General features: G+C 49.5%; 1 protein-coding gene across 2 annotated transcripts in view; it reads left to right on the top strand.

Moving 5' to 3' along the window:
• The window catches only part of MATN2 (matrilin 2), a 76,171-nt gene that overhangs the window by 39,711 nt on the left and 13,892 nt on the right, over window positions 1-22,568 (top strand). For both annotated transcript variants that reach the window (XM_087825296.1, XM_087825297.1), the window contains exons 5-10: window positions 3,786-3,908; window positions 9,476-9,598; window positions 12,343-12,465; window positions 16,372-16,494; window positions 19,315-19,437; window positions 19,624-19,746. In XM_087825296.1, the coding sequence (XP_087681422.1) occupies window positions 3,786-3,908; window positions 9,476-9,598; window positions 12,343-12,465; window positions 16,372-16,494; window positions 19,315-19,437; window positions 19,624-19,746 (738 nt within the window). The remainder of the gene's footprint in view (window positions 1-3,785; window positions 3,909-9,475; window positions 9,599-12,342; window positions 12,466-16,371; window positions 16,495-19,314; window positions 19,438-19,623; window positions 19,747-22,568) is intronic.

A 22,568-nucleotide genomic window follows, 5' to 3' on the forward strand; every position in this document is an offset into this window, starting at 1 on the left:
CTGGCTGCTGGGCCCAGGAATGTGGACATCATGCGATGCACTGTGCTCACCCTCTGGCTGTGCCAGGGTGCAGTGTTTAAAGTGGGGGGAGGGTAATCTGGATGAGTAGGGCCTCGTGGGAGAACGGAGCTGACTGACGTGAGTGGAGAAATCCCAGCTGTGAAAGAATTATTACTCAGCAGGAGACGTGAGTTTGAACCTTGTAGAGCTTCTGTGCTTTCTTATTTCCACAGGCACCTAGACAAGTGGTTCTCAAAGAAGGGTTCCAGACAGCAGCTTCAACTTTGTGGGGAAACCCGTTGAAAAGTCAAATTCCTAGGCCCTACCCTAGACTCCGGGTGGGACTTAGGAATGTGTGTTTTAACAAGCCCTCTAGGGGATTCTGAGGGAAGCTCAAGTTTGAAAACTACTGACCTACATGTTTTAAAGTAGACCTCTCCCTGGGATCCCACCCAATAGGACGTTTATACTAAGGATGTGATGCCGTGACAGCCTTGGAAACAGCAAAGCTCTCTGCAAGAGTAGGGCGTTACCCGTTCACATTTATTATTTGGATCAACCAAATTTGGCCACATTTACTTATGTTTTAAGGCTTTAGTGTGGGGTCCCCCATTTTCCATTCTCAAAAGAAAACTAAAATCTCGATAGTGAACAGGAGAACTGATTGGAAAAGAATTAAACCGTCGGGGAAAAGAAGGCCATGAGCACAGCTGGGTTTCGCCTGAAGGACAGGTTTGCTTTGCTCCGGACAGTGGGCTTGTTCTGTTTCTCCCAGCGTAGAAGCCCGAGGCTGATGATTCACATTTACCGTTGAAAGCCTTTAAATCCAACTGAGGCTGTCAAAATAAGATGAGTGCTTTCAGACATGACAAAAGAAAGGAGCCGTTCCCCAAAACGCAGACTTGGGTTTTGCCCGCGTTTGTGGAGCCGTACCCCTGACCGAGCTTTGGAGTATGAGCAGGTTGGAAACCCCAGTGTTTCCCGCAAGGGTGAAATAACAGCCCTACTAATACATTTCTCTCCTCTCTTGCTGTGATAGATAATTTCTTATTTTTGCATTTCAGGGTAAGTAACAGCAGGCGCTATAAAAAAGTGGAATGTGCCTTTAAAGTTGTTCATTTCTCTTTAACTCCAAAGGAGAGATTAAACTGTCACTGGTGTCAACAGCATGCAATGTGGCTTGTCTAAAATACTGAAAAGTCAGTAAAAGCCCTTCGATTTCACCCAGGGCGAGGTCAGCCACAGTGGCCACAGGCTTTGTCCCGTGTTCCTTGTCTAGTGTCACCAGATGCAAGTTTTCCAAATTCTCTGGACCCGGGCACTACGCCAGGGATTCAAGATCACGAAGGAAGGAAGGCACTTAAATCTACGGTGCATGAGAGAGCCTGGGGTCACACTGAGGATGGACTTGAGCACAACTTTGGGCTCCTAGTTATCAAACCCTTGCTGATTTACTTCACCTGGGAAGACTGAGCAGACACAGTTAACATCCCTCCTAAAATTCTCCAGGAACTAAGAGAAACAAGCAGATTTTGCCGACTCTCGGCTCTGTGCTAAGGATTGCCCTCCGGCGAGGCACTGCTGGAGTCTGGTGAGATCTTTTGTTATAAAATTCAAAATATCCTACTTTGCTCTATCAGATCAATTCAGAATAGAACTCACAGACCAAAACTTAGTCAAAGATACATGACATTATTTAAAGAAGTCAGAATCTGACGTCCATGTGTAGGGTTTTCATAGGCACCCAATAAAGTGACACTAATTAGAACTGTGATGTAGGCAAAATTTGGGGTGAGGTTCACTTCTCCTCCACGCTTAACTAGGCCCACGCCACCAAGACCTTTCTTTACCCCAGTCAAAGAAGGAAGGAGGCTAATGTCTGCCGAGTACCTACCACCTGCCCGGTGCTATATTACCTCGTTTAGCCCTGCAGTAAGATGTTCTCGCCACTTAATTATTTAACCTCTGTGAAAATTAAATCTTATAGAAATCACCCAGCTCCAGAGGCAGTGTTCTTTCACTGATGTGATCACCTCACTCTCGCCCTAAGGAAACATAACTTCCCGTTATCTCCTTGTTTATACTAAGTGTTAAATAGTGTGGTCGGAAGGCGATCTCACTGAAAAGATTATTTTGTACATGACCTGAAAAAGTAGGGACCAAGGGACTTGAACCTCACAGGACTCTAGGAACACTCTAGAGTCAGGGGGAGGCAGGGGGCTAGGCCTTTGCTACTCTTCATTCGGCCCATGAGCACTAATGGAGCACCAACTGCATGCACCAGGCCATGGAGCTAGGCTCTGGGGAACCCAAACTGGGGCAGGCCCAGCTCACGGGCCAGTGGAGCAGGCAGACTGTGGGCAGGTCCTTCCAGTACCATGGGGATAATGCAGAGGCACAAGAGTGGAGCCTTGCGTATGGTGCTAGGGAGTCAGAGGAAGGAGCCCCGCCAACCTGCAGAAGGCTTCCTGGAGGAGGTGACGTTGGACTGACGCCGCGAGCCATGAGTGGGGGTCACCAGGTAAAGGTGATCTGGAAGGGTGACGGGAACTCAATCCAGTGCTCTGCCGCCCCCATAGTTTTATCGCCCTTCCGTGAACTCCTCCCAGGCTGTGAGAAAAAGCAACTCAGTTTTGAAAAGCATAAGCAATCCTCCAAAAACATCTGCGTTTGTTTCTGATAGAAGTGGCCACTGCCAAAAAACAACAGTTGTTTTGTCAGAACCTAGTCTGTATTTATTCCTTTGTCTTTGTTTAATTAAACTTATTCCCCGGTGGTTTCCATTGGGACAGTACAGATCACTAGTGGCCGTAAATCCCCAACAGTCTGGAAATAGTATGAAGGGACAACTGGCAAGCGTGCTGTTTGTGGGACTGGCCTGGGCAGTCGAAGGACACCCAGGGCACCAGCCACTGCTTTGCCCACCTCTCTGTGTCCAGCAGGACCCTGCCTAACACTGGTTAGGGAGGAGCGATGGGAGTACAGTTATGAACCCAAGCTGTTCTCCTTGCTGTGAAATAATGTCATCAGCTCAGCCTGTTTCTGCAGAGGAGAGTCTGAAGCAGTGACCGACTGCAAATGCCTTTGACCTTTCCATTCTGATATCATGTTAGTTCCGCTGCAGCGATGCATCCCTGTGGTGCACCCTCACCTTGCACTTGGATACATAGCCAGGGCTCAGTGCTCTGTGGACATATGATGAATATTTGACCAAAACAGGACTGTCCGCTAATAACCGTACGTCCGTGTCTCCCTAGGAAATTTCGTTACCTCCCTAAGCTCCCCTGGCTTCCCATTCTCCTCACGTTACTGGGATGAATACGTAAAGGGCAAAGAGGATTTTCAAAGATCCTTCCAGTAGACACACGAAATGAGAAGTATGTCCAAAGGGACTGATGCAGACCAGTGCAAACGCCGCCTGTGATAACTCGCAGCTCCCTCAGAATGTTTTCAGAGCACTTTCAGTGACATGGGAAATAAAATACTGATGTGGATTTTAAATGAATGCATCTAACACAGGCGAATGGTTTCACCTTTGAGAAACGTGTGTATCTGTCCTCCCCAGAAGGTTAACAGCGGCTGCCTGGGTGGTGGGATCGCGTGTGGGGGGCTCACGGGTGGGTTGTCTTTTATAGGTTGTTGTGTTTTCCAGATTCCCCGCTGTGGTCACGTATCAGTGCTCGCGCCGTTTTCCAGTTTCCCCGGCAGGCGCGGTGCGGTTGCCCGGTGCGCCTGGGCCGCGGCGGGCCTTGGAGCTGTGCTCTAATGGCGTGCCTCTGCCCCAGTCCAGGACCTGTGCGCCGCCGAGGACCACGGCTGTGAGCAGCTGTGCGTGAACGTGCTGGGCTCCTTCGTCTGCCAGTGCTACCGGGGCTACGCCCTGGCCCAGGACGGGAAAGCGTGCGTGGGTGAGTGCTCCCCCGGCCTTGCCTAGGGAGGGAGGGGAGGCCCACGTGCCCAGCTGCTCTCCTGTGAGGTTTTTTAAAAATATGTTCTTATTGATTTTTAGAGAGAGAGGAAGGGAGAGGGAGGGAGAGGGAGAGAGAAACATCGATGAGAGAAACATCAACAGTCTGCAGCCTCCTGCACGCTCCCTACTGGGGGTCGAGCCTGAAATATATACACGTGTCTACCTCAGAACATTTTGTTATTGTTCAACAAAATAGATCACACTATCTTTCTTCCCTTACCTGATGTTCAATGAGTGGGCACTTTAGATGCTACATGGTCAGAAGCAGACCAGGCCATTGGGAGTAAAACCAGTGGCTGAGCTTCAGGAAACAGGGTGAGGGTGTCTGGTAGCTTAGGTTGAGGGGGGGACCAGGAGAGGTCGGAGCCTGTGAGGGTGACAGTGAGTAGATGGGACAGGGACAGTGAGGGCCGTGGCTGGGGCAAGGAGGCCGGCCTTGGCCCTTAGGAAACTGGAGGGCATGGGGAACCCAGTTCTCTGAGTGTTGCCAAATAATTGCCTGATTGTCCCTATGTAGTAGAGAACCTTTGTGTCTCGAAGGGCTTTGCTGTGACTTCTGGAATTTGACATTTATTGAAGAGCAGCGAGCAGGAAAGTAGATGCTGCGGTTGCCAGGGAGCTGTTGTGGGCTGTGTTCCTTGGAGATGGAATGTGTCTTGCTGCGGCTATCAGCCTGTGAGAATGTCTGCCTTTCCTCGGAGGGGCCTCCCCGCCGAAGGGTGGCAACGGGAGCGACTGTGCGACGCAGGTCTCCCCCACCAGGTGTTCCTGCCATCCTCCACCTCAGCCAGGAGTCAGACCCGTCAGGCTGGGAGTGAGATGGTGACGCCATCGTGGGCCTCCGTTGCCGGTGGCCTCGGTTAGGGAGACTGAACTAGTTCTCAGAAGGTCGGTTGCTGCTCAGTGGGGCTGTGCTGAGTGCAAAGCAACTGACAGCGGTGACGGAGGCTACAGAAGGGACATCCTGGTGGCTCGGGCGGGGAAGATCTGGCCAAGGAAGGAAGGGCAGCAATTGGACAGACGTCCGAGGCAAGAGGGGACATGAGGGACCGTGATGCTGTGGAGGTGGCAGTGCTCCCAAAGTTTGGGGGCTGAGGCTGGGCTAGGAGGGGCAGGCCTTGCTCCTGGGAGCTGGGAGCTCAGGGAGAGACTCACAGAGAGAACGACTTGGGAGCTAATCAGACAGCCTAACCCGAGAATGTCGATCTGAAGGGGCTTGTCAAAGATGCAGACCCCCAGCTATCCGACTTAGAGCAGGAAATCGAGAGGAGATCGAAGGCTGGGAAGGACCCTGGAATAATTCCATTAGCAGCTGGTCCGGGTGGCCTGTATGTAGATGGCCAGGGAACATTAAGAAGGTGGTGACCATAAATCCCCGTTAATCCAGGACGATCCCAGTTTATGCTGGTTGGCTTGGTTCTCAGTAGCACTCCCTCTCACTTTCTGGGGGGCTTCAGTTTGACATTAAGTTACATGATCGCGCTAGTTAAGGCTCAGCTTGACTTAAACGGTTGAGGAGACCAGCTCTGTTGAAGCAGAGAGTCCCTGCAGGTGTGAGGTGGGAGATTAAGTTCAAGATACTAGGAGCAACCAGACTGTTCAGGGCTTTGAAAACCAGGCAGTTTGGAATTTACCTCTGAAAAAGAGCTGCTGAAGGACTTGCATTTTAGAGTGACAAACGCAAAACCTCATCTTAGGAAACTTAAGCTTGTGGTAAACTGCAGGATGGGTTCCAGGAGGAAGATGGTGAGGAATGGAAAGGCCAGGGGGACACTATGGTCGAGAGCCCGAGTTGGAGCAGCGACTGGGGGAACAGAGGGATGGAGTCAAGGGTGAAAGAAGGTGCTGTAGGTAGAGGGGGGAGGCAGAGTTGCTAATGACTGCTGGGCTTGAACTTCCCTGATGCTGAGAGTGATGGTGACAGGGATGGGGGAGTGACGGGAACAGGTTTTCAGAAAAAATAGTAGTTTTAGACAAGGTGAGTCTGAAACCAAGGTGGGTCACCAATAGGGACAAGTCAAGAGGGAGCAGAAAACAGCACTCGGAGAGGTTAGAACCATGATGCAGTCAGGAAGCAGTGCAGCCCATTTCTCTCTAAATTTTAATTTCCATCTGTTCCTCATTTTAAATGTTTATGTGTTTTTGGTTGTTTTGAAGGCATCTGGACCTTCAATACAGTGAGACCTGGGCTCAAATCCAGTTCTGCTATTGCTGGTCATGTGTCTTGGCATAAATCATTTAATTTCTGCAGTTTTCTCATCCATGTGTAGAGCAGGGGATTTTGTGGGATTAGATAAGATAGTGAGTGAAGTTCCTAATACACACTGGGCAATTTATTATTATTATTATTACTGTTACTACTTCTACTACACAAATTATTATAATTTCCTGCATATCTGAAGTGTGGGGTGAGTAGAGAGTGAAGGTCTGAGCCTTGGGCTGTAGCCAGATGTAGGGAGCAACAGGGCAAAGTGGGGGCAGGAAAAATATCCATGAAGGAACAGCCTGAGGTGGGAGGGGAGTGAAGGAAGAGGGAACCAGAAGAGTCACGGAGGAGGTGGCAGAGTGTTTCTAGGCCAGGTCACTATTAATGTCATGCCCCAGCGAAACCAAATGGACAGAACTCAGAAAGCCATCAACTTGAGCAATGGATTCATCTCAGCAAACATTTCAGAACGCTCTGCCAGACGCTCTGCTAGGCAGCCCCTTGCAGACTGATCCCTGCTGAGAAAACTTGGGAATGTGACCAGCTTGTAAATCAGAGACTGTCAGTCTTAGGCTTTGTTACCTTGCACCAAAGTAGTCTCCTTGAAGGCAGCTGAGCGATTTCTCACATAGTAGGCAGAGACTGGCCATGTTGGGTCTGGCCTTGCCCTGAGACCCGAGCAGTTTGTGATCTGCAGGGCCAAAGAGCTACAGCCAGGGAATGACAGTAGTTACCCCATATCCATGGTTTCGCTTTCCATGGGGTCAGGTACCAGCAATCAACCACGGTCTGAAAATATTAAATGGAAATTTCAGAAATAAGCAATTTATAAGTTTTTTTAAAATTCAGTGTACTGAGATGACATTGGTTCACAGTTCCTAAGTTTTAAATTGCATGCCGTTCTGCCCGGCCAGTGTGGCTCAGTAGGTTGAGCGTCATGCCATGCACCAAGAGGTCACTGGTTCCATTCTCAGTCAGGAACATGCCCAGGTTCCAGGCGTGCAGGAGGCAGCCCATCGATGTAGTCAGAAGGTCAGTTGTATCCTAACAAAGTGTCATAATACCTAAGCCATTCACTTCACTTCATCTCATATGACCATGTCTCAAGAGTACAGCGCAATAACTTTTATTACAGTATATTATTATAATTATTTTATTTTGTTAGTTATTGTTGTTAATCTCTTACTATACCTAACTTATAAATTAAATTTTACCATAGATGTGTATGTATAGGAGAAAACATAGTATATATGGGGTTTGGCACTATCTGCAGTTTCAGGCATCCACTGGGAGTCTTGGGATGTATCCCCTATGGATAAGGGGGACTACTGTACTCCTTCTGTTTGTAAAGGAGAGTGTAGAAATTTCAGACAAAATGACCAAGAAAGGATTTTGCCGACGTAGATGAAGACTTGGAATAACAGAGGCATCTCTGGATTATACACATAAATCGCCTTCATTTATCTGCCCCCTAAACTGGGCCTCTCTCTTCACAAGTACAATTTTGCAACCAAGGAAGTTATGCAAAGAACCCAAAACAGGCATCCAAGGATATCAGAGTTGAACGGGCTGGAACTCTCTTGGCCTTAAAAAGCTTTTAGGTCCACGTGCCTGGAAGTTGGCTCCTCCAGGTTTAACGCTGTACTGATGGTCTCATCTGCTGTCCCCAGCGAGCGGCCTTCAGGTCAAGGTGGGGTTTGACCCAGGGATGCCAGAGTCCCGCCTTGACGATTTCTGCTCTCCCCTTTACTTTCCCAGAGAGCTGCGCACACAAAAAACACAACCAGCACGAGAATCGAAGTCCCAGAGAAGCCTTCTTGTCCCATGAGATTGGGCCTGGGTTTGGCTTATTGACGGGAAATGTCATTCAAAGAGCAGAATCATGAAAAACATATATAAACCTTAACCATTTTATTTTTATTTAAAACACATAACTGTACTTTTAATAAAAATTACTTTTTACCCAGCAATTCCACTTCTGGGAATATATCCAAAAAAACCCAAAACACTGATTGGAAAGAATACATGCCCCCTGTGTTCATCGCAGCGTCATTTACAAGAGACAAGATTTGGAAGCAGCCCAAGTGCCCATCAGTAGATGAGTGGATAAAAAACTGCGGTGCATTTACACAAGGGAATACTATTTGGCGTTTAAAACGAAGGAAACCTTACCTTTTGTGACAGCATGGAAGGACCTGAAGAGCATTATGCTAAGTCAGGCCACTCAGAGAAAGACAAATACCACATGATTTCACTTATATGTGGAATCTAATGAACAAAATAATCTAACAAACAAAATAGAAAGAGACTCATAGACACAGAGAACAGACTGACAGCTGTTAGAGTGGAGGGGGTTTGGGGGCCAGGTGAAAAACGTGACGGGACTAAGCAAAAAAACCCAGCAGCTTATAGACACAGGCCAACAGTAAGGTGAGTACCAGAGGGAAAGGGGGTGGGAGGTGGAAGAGAGTATGGGGGGCGTAAATGGTGACAGAAAGAGACTTGCCTTTAGGTGGTGGACACACAGTACAGTATACAGATGATGTGTTATAGAACCGTACACCTGAAACCTATATAATTTTATTAACCAATGTCACCCCAATAAAGTCAATAAAATTTTTTAAAATTACTTTTAATTATACTTCCAAAAATTCCTGATTTTAAGTTCATTTAAAAAAAAATATTAAAAATTTTTATTGCCTAAACCATACCCATGTTATCTATGATTTTCAGTTTGCTTTAATTAATTACTTAGTTTTTAGACTGTTGTCTGTATCTGTGAGTTTGTTTTTGCTTAACCCCTTCACCTTTTTCACCCAGCCCCCCAACACCCCTCCCATCAAACAGCTGTCAGTCTGTTTTCTGTGTCTATGAGTCTGTTTTTCAGTTTGTTCTCTTTAAAGTGCAGCAAGAATTTGAAGACTAATGTAAAGCAATCTAAGGGCAGAATACTTGTAAATTTTTATGAAATTCCCCCTGATCTTTTACACTAGTTTCCATGCTTGTTTCTATAGCAGTTTTGGTTAGCAAATTGCCTTAAGTCTATACAAAGCTTTCAATTTAGTTTTATTTACTAAAAAAACTTAATTTCTTTTAGTGATTATATTTTATTGGTTTCCATAGTACTGAATTTTATGCTTGCGGGAGGGAGGCCTCGGGTTCATATTTATTTATTCCTACTCTTTTTGGGGCAACACTGTTAATCCCTGTTTAGGTTTACCGTAGGTGAGCTTCCATGCTGCCAGTCCCTTTCCCTCCGTGTGTGTTTCCACTTAAACTCCGTGTTTTAATCTTCACAGCTGTGGACTACTGTGCCTCGGAAAACCACGGGTGCGAGCACGAGTGCGTGAATGCTGATGGCTCCTACCTCTGCCGGTGCCCTAAAGGATTTTCTCTTAACCCAGATAAAAAAACATGCACAAGTAAGTTACAAACAACGACCCAAAGAATTTTTTGGGATGGCACTGCTATGGGCACTGTGTCCATGGAGATCTCCCAAGCATAGAAAAGCACAGCATTATGCGCTGAGGGGTCTAGTACCTTCTGCCTCTGTTCCTCCTTTTTCGGGCCTTTCTTGACTTGTCCTGAGGCTGTGGCCCACTCTATGTCAATGTCACCCTTGATGGCATTTAATGAAGGTGTCTTTTATCACAGACCACATGTGGGAGTGTTCTCCCAGCATCTGCTGAGTGTGCTGACAATCAGACTCTTGCTTCATGCTGACTCAGCCTGGCTGTGCCCGTCGGCAGTAATGGGGCTTAGGACATACTTTCATTGAAGCTTTGTGGCTTGTGGGCTTCAGCTCTGACTCTACACAAGTGCAGGGAAATCGCTGAGCCCAAAGGAGCTGAATGTGGTTGTTTTGGGGTGGGGGAGGGTGGCTTGCAGAGAACTGCCTGGTTTTTTGTTTTTGCTACGTAGTTCTACTTGATTTGAATTATACACGCACAATCAGAATTAATTTGAGCCTCCAAAATATGACCATAAAAATCTATAAACTAAAGGTGATCACTAGTTTATAAAAGAATTCCAAAAGCATTCTTTTAAATGTAAAGGCATGTCACAGCCCTTAAGGGATTGTGTGTGGATTATTAAACTCCTGTAGAGAGAGGTTCGCTTGAGAGAAGCCTAGTCCTAAAGTATTCGGGCCCAGCATTATTTCAAAGTGAAGTTTAATAGCAATTTAAAATAAGTCATCTCTAAAACAAACATCGATGAGAAAATAAAATTTCGACTTACGAAAAGTTCATGTGCTCATAATCTTTCTAAAATACATCTCTTATGTAAAGCAGCACAAACCTGCACAGTTTTTTTAAAAGCATCCCCCCAAACTCCTGAGACATAAACTTGCCTGACAATCCCTAAATATCAACAGCTTACAAACCCCAGAGCTGGAGGCAGGGAACTGTAAGTGACATATGAAGTCAAAACATACATTTCTGGAGCCCCAGCCGTGTGCCAATAGCAATGGATAAGACAAGGTCCTTCCTAGAGGAGAAGAGATCTTGGCTGAGTCTTGAAGGCAGAGCCGCCAATCACCAGGTACAAACAGTGAGCTGGAGGTGGCCAGGAGGAGGAAAGATGTGTGAAGACATGAACCGGACAGGCTCATAGCCGCCCCGGGCACATGACTGGCAGCATCAGGCCTTAAAAGAACTTGTTCGGCACCAGGCAATTTGCTAAATGACTGTTTATTGAGAGAATAAATAAATGAATGAATGGACTGCCCTGTTCCCGGTCTCCCTTCCCTTCTGAATATTCCGAACCGCAAACCAGCAGCCTGCACTGCGGTAACGGCTTGGGAATTGTGGTTGCTGATCTGATGAGTCAGTTCTCTCCACCACAGGGGCAGCCTCGGCCTCGGTTCAAATCTCAGCTCCTCTGCTTTTTCACTGGGTGATCTTGGGCAAGTTATTTATGCCTCAGTTTCCTCAACTGTAACAGGGGGTGATGTTGCCTTCTTCATAGCGTTGTCTTGAAGACGAAATGAGCTAATTCATATAAACGATTTAGCGAATTGCCTGGTGCCAAGCAAGTTCTTTTAAGGGATGACACTGGCTTCAGAGACTTTAAATTGGTGTTTATTGAGCATATGCCATGAGGCTCATCTAGGTTTAACAGTGCATAAAAAAACTCAAGACTGGAATCGAAATGGGGGGGTGGGAGTATAGGTGAAACCACTATAGCAAAATACTTTGATCACAGAACTTAAATGTAATAGAACAGTCTCCTCCCGTATCTAAAAATACTTATGTAAGTAGAATCCCCTTATAAAAAATTCCATGTAAACTTTTTTCTGAATATTTTTATTTACATTAAGGACACCTAGAAACCTCATTCTCTGACTAGGAAACCTCCAGATGAATGACCCGGTTTACGTGCAGCTGTAACAAGAGAGATACTCTTGCATTGAGAATACCTAGCCTTTCACGCCTAGAGTATGGACGGAGCCTTCTTTTTCCCAGGGTATGATTCTGTACCCTACTAGTTGGCTCTGTGTGTGAGGAATTTAAGTGGTTTGGAGTTTTACTTTGGGAAGATGTCATTGTTTTAATTGCATAAAATCCATGAATCCATTCACCAAACTCTCTTTCCCCAGCAAAACCACACCCAGTCACACACTTTCAATTTCAGGGTTCTTACATGAGCCAGAACAAGGAAAGCATCTTCATAAATTCATTTGTTGTAGCCCTGGCCAGTGTGGCTCAGTAGTTAGGGGGTCTGCCCACACACCGAAGGGTTTCAGGTTCAAGTCTCAGGCCAGGGCACTTACCTGGGTTGTAGATTTGATCCCAGCCCCAGCTGGGGCACGTGGGGGAGGCAACCATTTGATGTGTCTTTCACATCGATGTTTCTCTCTCCACCTTCCACACTCTCAAAAAAAAAAAAAAAAAAAAAAAATCAATGGAAAAAATATCCTCTGGTGAGAATTAACCAATGAATAAATAAATTCATTTGTCAAGAAAATTCATGTCAAGAAAATTCTCTTCCTGGGGACCATATCCCTAAACGTGGAAGTAGCTTCATTGAGAGATCTCTTCATGGCGTGTTTGAGGTCACAGGATTTTATCTCTCTAGGAAAAGTTAAGACTGCAAATCCCTTGGTTTCCGTCTGCTAAATTTATTGCTTCCGTTTGTTATTAGTGTGATTCTTCTTTCTTTCCAGAGATAGACTACTGTGCCTCCCCAAATCACGGGTGTCAGCACGAGTGTGTTAACACAGATGACTCCTATTCCTGCCGCTGCCTGAAAGGCTTTACCCTGAACCCAGATAAGAAAACCTGCAGAAGTAAGTGGCCCTGGGTGTTGGGAAAGGGCTTGTTCCACTAAGTGCCCAACTAGCTCCCTTTTCCTCGTGAATCTCAAGCAAGATACACTTGTTGGCAGCATTTATGTCCCCTGATATTCGGCCCTTTGTTTTATCTCTGTCCCATGCGATCCTGTGATGGGGATGGCTTTTAGAGATGGAATAGACTGAGTCTGCCCATTGGATTCATTTAGCAGTGTCGAGGCCCAGGCTGAAGCTTTCACCTGTCTGAAATGGGGGCGCACTCTCCCTCCTCACCCCCAGAACGTATATTTGGGACTTTGAGGAAGAAACGGCTGGACCCAGAGACAGGAGGTAAAAGGAGCTGGTTACTTCCAGTCCTACAAGATGAGACACTTGGTAGCTGCTAAGAGGGGGAAATGGCAGGTCTGTCCTGTCTGATATGAGGGAAGGAAAGAACTGAGACTCCGGGCAGCCCCACACCATGGTGTCAGCAGGATGTGCTAAGTGACTCAAACACCTGTCACTGCAAAGGGCCTGTCTGGGGACCTTGGCATGGACCCCAAATGGGATCTCTTTAAACCAGACGGTTCCTGAGAGACCAGAAGACTGGAAATTCCACAAGGACAGAGATTCTACCTTTTTCTCATTCCTGAATCCTCAACAACTCCAAGTTTCGGCACATGTAGGTGTGACGCGGTGTTCATGAACTGAATGAATGAATAAATGGATCTCTCTGGGATTTGTCATCCTGGAGAAAACGCAGCTGTTATTTGAATTAGTCAACCTTGTTGGACAGGTGGCCTTTCTAAGGCATGCAAGCTGTGAATTTTTTCAAGAAGTAGTCCCATAGTCAGTGCACACTTAGACGCACTGAACTGTTGGCGTTCTCCTGACAGCATGGCGCGCAGAACTCCCGGGAGCTCCCATTTAGGGGTGTGAGTCCTCGTGTGCCCCTTCGCCCACCTCTCCCTGGTGATGCCTACAGCAGTTCTGCATCGCAGGGCTGAGTTTTCGAAGGTCTGACTGTATATCGCTTTTGAAAAGCTCTGTAGGCTATATAACTAAATCCAGACACGCCACATTCTGCCTGCAGCACATATTGGCTCACACACTCACTCTAGTAAGAGTTAAACCCTGTACGCTGGCAGATGGTTGCAGAGCCCATATAAGAGAGGTTTGCAGCCTCTTATAGAAGATGATTCCCATTGCCTTGCCTGGATGCAAACCCTGGGAATAATCAAGCATTACATGGGAAGTTTCACTGAGAGCATTCCGAATGTAAAAGCAATTGGATGGAATGTTTTCCATTAGACCACACATGCACACAATATGTTAGAGGGCCAGCTTTTCTGGCCTGGCTGCTCTTCTCTGCTCCTCACGCCCTTTTTTGTTTTTGTTTAGGGGTAAATGTGTCCATGGCTGACTACACCCAGGGAAAATCACTCACAGGTGGACTCATAAGCCCTTATGTGGGGGATAGTTAGATCTGGTTCAGCTCAGACCCTCGCTGTGTCACTGCAAGCTTCGTTGCCTTACTGACAGAGGAAAGAGAGCACATGTCAGGCGTGTGGCCGTCATGGAGGGAATCTGCTTGAAGCCCTGCGTCTCATACCAATCATCCAAGATTCCCTCCACATCCTGCCTGGAGAGGCTCTTGGAATAAGAGAAGGGCCCAAGGCAATGCACACATCATCAGGGGAGGAGAGAGGCTGAGAACAGAGGGGCGAGAGGAAGTGACCATCCTGGAGTAGTTTGACCACCACACATCAGCCCACAGTTGGGCCAGTTTGCAGGCTGCAGCCCAGCCCATATAATGCTCATTTATATGGTATATTCAGTGATTATAGTTCCATTTCCTCTTTAGCCAGGTGCCCCACTTTTTCATCCAAGAAAAATGGAATTTGTTCCTAAAGGTCAATGTCCTCATCAGCCCTGCTCCGGGCAACCCACCCTCATCGTTGCCTTTTCCAGCATCTTTGCTACAGACCCAGCCCTCAACTCCTGAGCTCAGCCCCCTCGAGCTGCCCCTGACTCGTGTTTGCGTGCAGTCCTCTGGGGCACACAGCTGTTAACAGGAGCAAGAGCGAGCGCTCGCTGTCTCTCCGGACCATTACGTGGAAGAGGGAAACAGAGAAACTGGCTTTAAAATCTGGAGTTTGTTCTTAGGAATCTGAGGCTCTCCAGAACATTACAAATCTTGAGCTAAGGGTACAGTCATTTACATTTAATAGGCAGTTAATGGATATGGGCTATTTTCAAATCTAATAAGAAATCTGTTTTTCAAAGGAATTTGATGTCATCCAATTAAACTGGGGGAAAAAAAAAAGTTTAAGCAGAATCCTACCAAAGAAAAGACCGTTGGCCAGGGTTGGTTCTCCCTCCTCATCTGGGCACAGTTTCTTTTTCTGAAAAGTGCTGTCATCAATTTAAGGCATAAATCATTAAGGCGGCCGTGCAAAACATAGACACAGGGCCACAGCCAGTTTGGCTCAGTGGTTGGAGCGTCAGCCCGTGGACTGAGGGTGTCTCGGGTTCGATTCCAGTCAAGGGCACATACCCAGCTTGCAGGCTCGATCCTGGGGCGTGTGCGGGAGACAACCAACCGGTGTGTCTCTCTAACGTTGATGTTTCTCTCTCTCTTCCTCCCACTCTTTCTGAAAAGCAATGGAAAAACTATCCTCAGTTCAGGATTAAAAAAAAAGAGCCCAGACTCTTTCTGTCCTTTTACTCTGCTAAAGCCCGTTCACTTCTCATCCTGACGCTTGTCACCTCGTGGCAATAAGACAGCTGCTGCCGTTCCAGGCATCGTGACCTCCCACGACTAGGTCCAAAGACAGAAAGGAAACGGGGTGGAAAAAACACATTTCTCTTTGTACATCTTTGTCTTTGCAGGAAGGAAAACTTTTCCTAGGGGCCCCCATAAACTTCTCCTTATGTCTCGGCTAGAACGAGGGCATATTCCCACCCCGAGACCAATCAGTGACAAAGGAGAACATGCTTGCTGGGCTGGCCTAGACCAGCCGTGACCCATGAGGATCAAGGTTCTAGTCCCAAGAAGACAGGGTAATGGTCGTCGGCAAGGCAACCAACAGTGTCTGTCACATCCCCGGAACAAAAGAGCAGTGCAGTTAAACTGACCCAGCCCAGCCACTGAGGCTGGTGGTGACCTTTGCCCCCAGCACCAGTCTCATAAAAGCCCCCCACAAGCTCGTTTGATTCCCTTTTACCACTCTCCATCTCTCCCATAACCTGCTCTGTGTGGCGCCTTGTGGTTTTAGCATATCCTACCCCAAAATGAAACTGCTCATTGGCTCCTAAACAACTAAACTGCTGAACAGCTTGAATGGGGTGACTGTCACCCTAGGACAGAACTGCAGCGGCCGGCCTGGGCAGCCTGGGAGGGAGCCGTGTCTCCTCCAGGTTCTTGATGTGGATGCTGCCGTGGGCTCAGGGCGAGGGTGAGCCTCTGGACCCTTCTTAATGTAGCTGCCATTTCCTGCCCAGCAGCTGGGTGTCTTGCAGGATCAGCTTTCGTTTATTCTGCTTTGTGACGTCCAATGTCACAGGTGCCACTGCAGGTGGCAGCTCCCTTCATGCCCTGGAGCCCTAGTGATCAGGTTAGTTGGAAGAAGAGACTACTGGATTTTCTCCGCTTTTCCATCTTTCTTGGAAGGGCCTGGGCTGGGGACTGTGGTCCTCACCCATTTTTCAGCTCTTTGGCCGTGAAAGGGGAAAAGACCCCTGCTGGAGAGACCAGGGGTACACTGCAGGCACCAGGTTCTCCTTCAGACAGGCTCTGGGAGCAAGAGCTGTTTTCCTGTGCCCTACAGAGCTCCTTATCTACTGAGTACTTCTGGCGAGGGGTGGACCTCACAGCCCTGGGGAAGCCCGGAGCCTGAGGCGGGATCTGCCCTTTCTCCCCAGGGATCAACTACTGTGCGCTGAAGAAGCCCGGCTGTGAGCACGAGTGTGTCAACACGGAGGACGGCTTCTACTGTCGCTGCCGCCGGGGCTACACCCTGGACCCCAATGGCAAGACCTGCAGCCGTAAGTGCGCCGGGGGCGGGGTTGCTGACTGGAGGGAAGGGGCCTCACCAGGCCCCAGGCTCACTGGCAGCCAGCTACTTCTGAGGTTCCTGGGTTTCCTGCGGGCCTGACGGTCTGACAGACGGAACCTTCTTCCTTGCCTCAGTTTCATCATCCGTAAAATGGGCCTAAAAATGCTCCCTACCTCAGAGATTGCGCTGCGAGGACTAAAAGATCGATGCGTATAAAACATTTAAGAAAGTCCTGCTAAACATGTAATAAACACTCAACAAAAAGCAGCTAATATTATTATTTGCTGTTGAGAGCACTGGTGAAGTCAGACCGTCCTGAAGCCAAGTGCAAGTTCTACCGCACACTGGACACATGACCCAGGGCACACACTTAACTTCCCCAGGCTTTGGTTTCTCTGTCTCTTTAGAACCACGAAGATGATAATAGGACGGATCTAGAGTTGTTAGGGGCATGATCAGGACCGTTTCAGTCTCTCAGCACTGTGCTCGGCACAGGGACAACACACAGCTGCAGATAATAGCTCATTCTTATCACGGAGCCTGGGAGAGTGATGAGCTCTGGCCCCGGCTGGGGACCAGAGGCTGGGAGGGACAGAGCTCGGAAACACATGGGCTACCGCAGAGCTGATCTGAGGGCGGGGCTGAGAAACATGGGCCTTTCTGGGAAGCTTTTTCTTCATTTTCTTGTGTAAGAGGCGCAACAAAGCTCCCCTTGGTGATGTAAACGCACGGAAACTTGCCGGCCTTGCCAGCTGGCGGCCCCTTCTCTTTTATGAGGCACAGTCTGCGCTGGTCCAGGCCAGCAGGGGTGGGCGTGTCTGGGCACCCCAAAGATGCCTGTGACCCTGGTGTGCTGGGAGAGGGGTTTGGTGGCCCGGCCAGCATAGAAGGGGCCCTTTGTGTGGCTTTTCACCCAGCGAGCCGCACATCTGCTCCCGCTTTGGGGACAGAGATGGACTGTGAGTGAGAACAGTGCAGCTGTTCAGCATTTGGACCTTAAACTGCCCAGAGGGGCAGCGTCACAGATGAAGAATTAGGTACAGAGCCGCCCTCAGGAAAACTTGCGCCCCCTCGGTCTTCAGAGGGAGTGAAGTGCCTTGAGGCTTTCTGAGGACTGATCTCAGAGGTCAAAGAACTTTTGAACCAGAAAGTTGGCACTGCCATGCATTTGTCTGGATGTCTCTGAGTCCTCAGGAGACAGGAGTGGGGAGCAGGGGGTCTTCCACTCGACAAGGAGATGCCCGATGAAGACAGTTGGAGTATGTTCTGCCTTCTTCCGAGAGTGTGGAGTCTGCCAGCTGACAAGCCCTGGCAGGTACCCTGGGGAAGGCTGGGCACAACCTGGCTGAGTCCACCTGGAGCCCCAAGGGCCGTGGCCTGCCTCTCCCTCCCAGGATCCCTTGGGAGACCTAGAAGAGCTAGAGGAGAGGCCAGAAGAGATTGGGCCATTTTTTCCCTCTCTGGAATCTAATAAGGACCACCTAGTCAGCTTCAAGAAAGTATAAACCAACCCGTATCTTCCTAGGAGTCCCCTGCGAAAGCCACGGTATCCTGTTCCCCTGGAGGGCTCAGGGAGCCCCAGGCCCTCACGATGACAAGCCCTGTGGGCGCTCACTCTGGGCAGGCGTTTCCCAGGCGTTCGCTCGCTTCAGCCTCACAACAGCCTTAGAGGCACCTACATTCTCACTCCTGTTTAAAGATGTGGAACCTGTGGCACAAAAAGATTAAGTCGTTTCCTTGGGGTCACATGACTGGTAAAGGGTGGAACAATGATGTGAATGCAGGCCTCTGGCTCCCGAGATCCTGCGAACGTTTGCAGGAGGCACATCCACCCGTGGAATGTCCCAGAAGGCATCGGTCCCAGGCCCCGTGGGAGCTGGAGTCTACGTGCTGGCTGTGCACAAGGCCTCCAGCGCCTCTCCGGTCTCTGGGTTTGCGTTTTCTGCGTCGGGGGAACCTGGGAGGCAGCCTGCAGGCTGTCCGTGGGAGCCGCTCTCCACGGCTGTGTGGTCATTGGCCTTCAGCGCTCACTGCCCACGGGGCCAGCTGGCCAGCGCGGGGGTGCCCAGAGCAGCCGCACATGAGGGCCCTGGCTATGGTTTGTTTTCTGAATCTGGGTGTCCTGGTTACGGGGAGAGGGAAAAATCTCCTTTTCATTTTCAGATAGAAATGAGACTATACCACTCATTCTTACCCAGCACTTCTTAATAAGCATTCCTTCAGTGGCGAGTGTGTACCAGCCGCAGTTCTGTGGGCTTCCCATTATCAACTCCTCTACGTCTCACCTCCCTCCTCTAAGAAAGCAGCCACCCCCATCCCTACTCGTCTTAGTAAAAAAACAAGGGCAGAGGGGCCAAGTGACTGCCCAGCATCCAGGGCTGGGAGGTGGTGGAGCGGATTTGATCCCAAGCGGGTGATGCCAGGGCCCTCATTCATTCTTCGGCGCCGCCCTGCCAGCTGTTGGGTTTTGGGCTGCATGACCTGCCTGAGCCTCGCTCTCGGCGCAGTGAGATGGGCTTGCACCTGCTCTCAGCATTGCCCTGAGGACTTCGGAGGGTGGCGCCAGGGCCGGGGCACAGCGGGCTGCCCTCGTTACCTACACAGGAGGTGTACGTGCTTTTACTCTTCCAGGAAACGGGAGAGAAACAAACTCACAGGAGCAATATCCTAAAGAGGCCGGTCACCAGGGTGGGATAGAGTGAAAGGGGCCCTCAGGGGCTCCCTGCTGGCAGGTTTTGTGTTTAATGCCCTGTTGCTGGTGGGCGATGCCCCCTCCTGCTCTGTTCTGTTGTCCTGTGTGACACCGCAGGGGTGGATCACTGTGCGGAGCAGGACCACGGCTGTGAGCAGCTGTGCCTGAACACAGAGGAGTCCTTCGTGTGCCAGTGCTCGGAAGGCTTCCTCATCAACGACGACCTCAAGACCTGCTCCCGTGAGTCCCCTCCGCAAGTGTCTGATGGGGGGAGGTTTGCGACAGGAGTGAGGCCTGCAGAGGCCGGCGTGGCTTGGCCCCCTCTCTCCGTGGGGGTGTCCCCTGGGGACTGCGTACCTGGGGTGAGGCCGGGTGGGAAAACCCAGGGGCCTCGCTGACCACCTGCCTGGCTGTTGGGTCCTGCAGGGGCTGATTATTGCTTGCTGAGCGACCACGGTTGCGAATACTCCTGCATCAGCACGGACAGATCCTTTGCCTGTCAGTGTCCGGAGGGACACAAGCTCCGCAGTGACGGGAAGACCTGTGCCAGTGAGTGTTCTGGGGTCTGAGACCAGTGGGCCTTGGCGAGGGCGATCCCTGGGGGCTGGACACGGGTGATCCCAGGTGAGCTGCGCTTGGGACAGGTAGTGCCCATGTGCCCTTCCCCGAGGTCCTGGGCACAGTCATTGGGAAAGTCCCCTCTCAGCGATGGGAGCCCCAGTGCTGTTCCCCCACCCCCTGGTTTACTTTTTCAGCCCCATGAGGTGGCTTTTCCTATTTCCAGTTTGCCTGACGGTCACTCTGAGGCTGGACAGAGCCCTATTTCTTAGCTCTTCTCTACCCCTGCAATATGGCTGGAAGTGGTGGCCAGTGGGTCGCACAAGAATAATAATACCGGGGACCCCTTACTGCCTGCCCTGCCAAACACAGGGGTCCTCCTGTTCCTGCTCCTCTGTGGAATCCCCATCCAGCGGGAGGACACTGCCCCTCAGATTAAGTAAAGAGCCTGAGGTTACCAGCTGTCAGTAGAGGGTTCAAACTCTGGTCCGTGAGACTCCAAAGTCAGTTGTGGGAGACAGGGAGACTCCTGAGAAACCTCCGCTCCCCCCCATCGTGATAATCTGGCTCCAGATGGTGAGGTTGGCAGCGATGTTCCTGGGTACATACTTCCTTGCAGCTGGTCCCAACTTCAGTCTCCATTAATTAAAAAAGAAAAAAAGCTCCAAGTCTTTCTCAAAAATATGCTATTTTCTGCTCTGCAATCCCATTTCCAAGATAAAAACTAAAAAAAAAATAGTCATTCTGAGAGAAGGGAATCAGAAACGGAGGAAAAGACCCTGCCCTGCTGGTCTTTCTGCTTATAGGGTCAGGTTTCGGGACCACTGGTACAGTTGTGGCCACAACCTAACTTACCCACCTTTTTATGTGGTACATTCACGCGGGCAGGTGAGCCGACTGGCTGGGTGTGCCCTAGGGGTGCAGCCTGTGAGCAATGTTTCCCTAGTTGTTTGAGGCAGATTCTTGAGTCTTGGGAAATGGATGATCCATTTTCGAGCTTGCCTCTGGCCTGCTGCTCCAGCCAGCACGGGGAGGGTGTGGGCGTTGGGGTTGCAGAAGGCGCGTGGGTGTGTCGAATTGCATCGGCATCTGACAGCCTGCCAGAGCCAGATGTTTGGGGTTTATTGGTTTGTTTTAAATCCCCATCGTCTTAGATTAGTCACGCCCGTCCATTGTTCTCTGTCTTACTGCGATCACCGGGGACTGACTCTAAGATGCTTGCGGGCCTTCTAAGAAATTCTCACGGCCCTTCCAAACAAACGCGGCCCCCTTTCCTTTCCTTAAAATTCCGTGCCCCCCTCTCTCTCCCTGCCCGGGTCCACTTCTGGGTTAGACCACGGACACTTTGAAATGTTGCCTGTTTTCTCATTTAAAGTGTGTTTGAAGCTGATGGTACAGTAACACCGTCCATATGAGTAAATGTTCGACAGTGCAGTCAGAAGTGAATTTTGATGTGTGTGTTATATATGGTTGTGACTGTATGAAAACTTATGAGATAATCAGGTGGGTAAGAATTTTCCTCATGGAATGGTGGTACCTAAGAGATGCATTTTCCCCACCAGCTGACACCGATGAGTTGAGCTATTGCCCTAACTGAATGCTTTCTGTCTGCCCCAGGATGGTTCAGTCTGGCTGCCTTGTGCTGTAATAATGGGTTGTGTTTTCGGTGTGGCCAGAATTACCTGGGGCTTGGGTTGTACATTTCCCAGCTCTATGCCAGGTGACGAAGAATCCTGATGATGTGCCTACACCTTTTTAGAAAAACTTGCCGGGCTGTGGATGGGCCTGCTGGGGGACAGCCAGGCCTGGTTCAGCAGATAAGGGTGTCCTTGGCCCTTCAGTTTTCTCAACTGTGAAACAAAAGGGTTGGACCAGTTCTTCTCCAAGGTCCCTTTCAGTCCAAAAATAAAGATAGTGCCTGGCACAGAGTAAATGCTGCATAAATACTTGCTGAATGAGTGAACTCCTTGCTGGGGTGCCACTGTCCTCTCAGGCTAAGGCACCCCATCAGAATGAGTCAAGGATGGAGGCTCTTTGCCTGTTAGGGACCCACTGAAGTACCTTCCTAGAGGGGGAGTAGCTTTGGCTCCGGGAAGAAGCTGGCTCCAGATTGGTTCCCAGACTTGCTGAGTACAAGCAGTGAGAGCCGGTGCTCAGGAAATTAATTACAGTATAGCTTTGGCATTCTCTAGTTTACCTTGTATGGTTCTTTAATTTATGAGTGATCCCTGACATGCAGAAACTGGACATTCTGCTGAACAAATGTGAACTGTGCACTCCGCAAGGCTGGTGTGTGGGAGAGGGAGGAGCCCAGCTGACTGCCAGCATCCACACCCCACTCGATCTCATTGAAAACATCTGCACAAAACCCCTAGGAGGTGGGTCTGTGACCCTCGCTTTTCAGAGTGGAGAACTGAGGAATGTTTCCTTGTGCTCAGTGGGTACTTCCTGGGGGCCTATTGTGTGCCAGGCATTAAGTAGATGCCAGGAGATGCAGTAGAGACGGGCACATCCAGCCCTTGGAAAATAGAGTAATCTTATAAATTCCGGTGGGGAAACACGCTCACCTCCCCAGCCGGCCGGCCGTCTGTCGTGGATCACGCCGTTGTATTTCCACTCAAGACTGCGTGGGGAAATGTTCTGAACCAATCACGAGTCCAGACTGTGCCTGGAGAAGTGAGTCCTGTTCGGAGCAAGCAGGAGGCCGCCCTGCTCCACTCCTTTGCAGTTATAATTCCAGTGAACGCAGCGCTTTCCCTCGGGCGGTGCTTCTGCTCAGAGGCAGGCAGGCGGGCTCCCTTCGCGCCTCCTTA

This window comes from Miniopterus natalensis, chromosome 16, assembly GCF_054644295.1.
Source record: "Miniopterus natalensis isolate mMinNat1 chromosome 16, mMinNat1.hap1, whole genome shotgun sequence".
Taxonomy (NCBI): Eukaryota; Metazoa; Chordata; class Mammalia; order Chiroptera; family Miniopteridae; genus Miniopterus; species Miniopterus natalensis.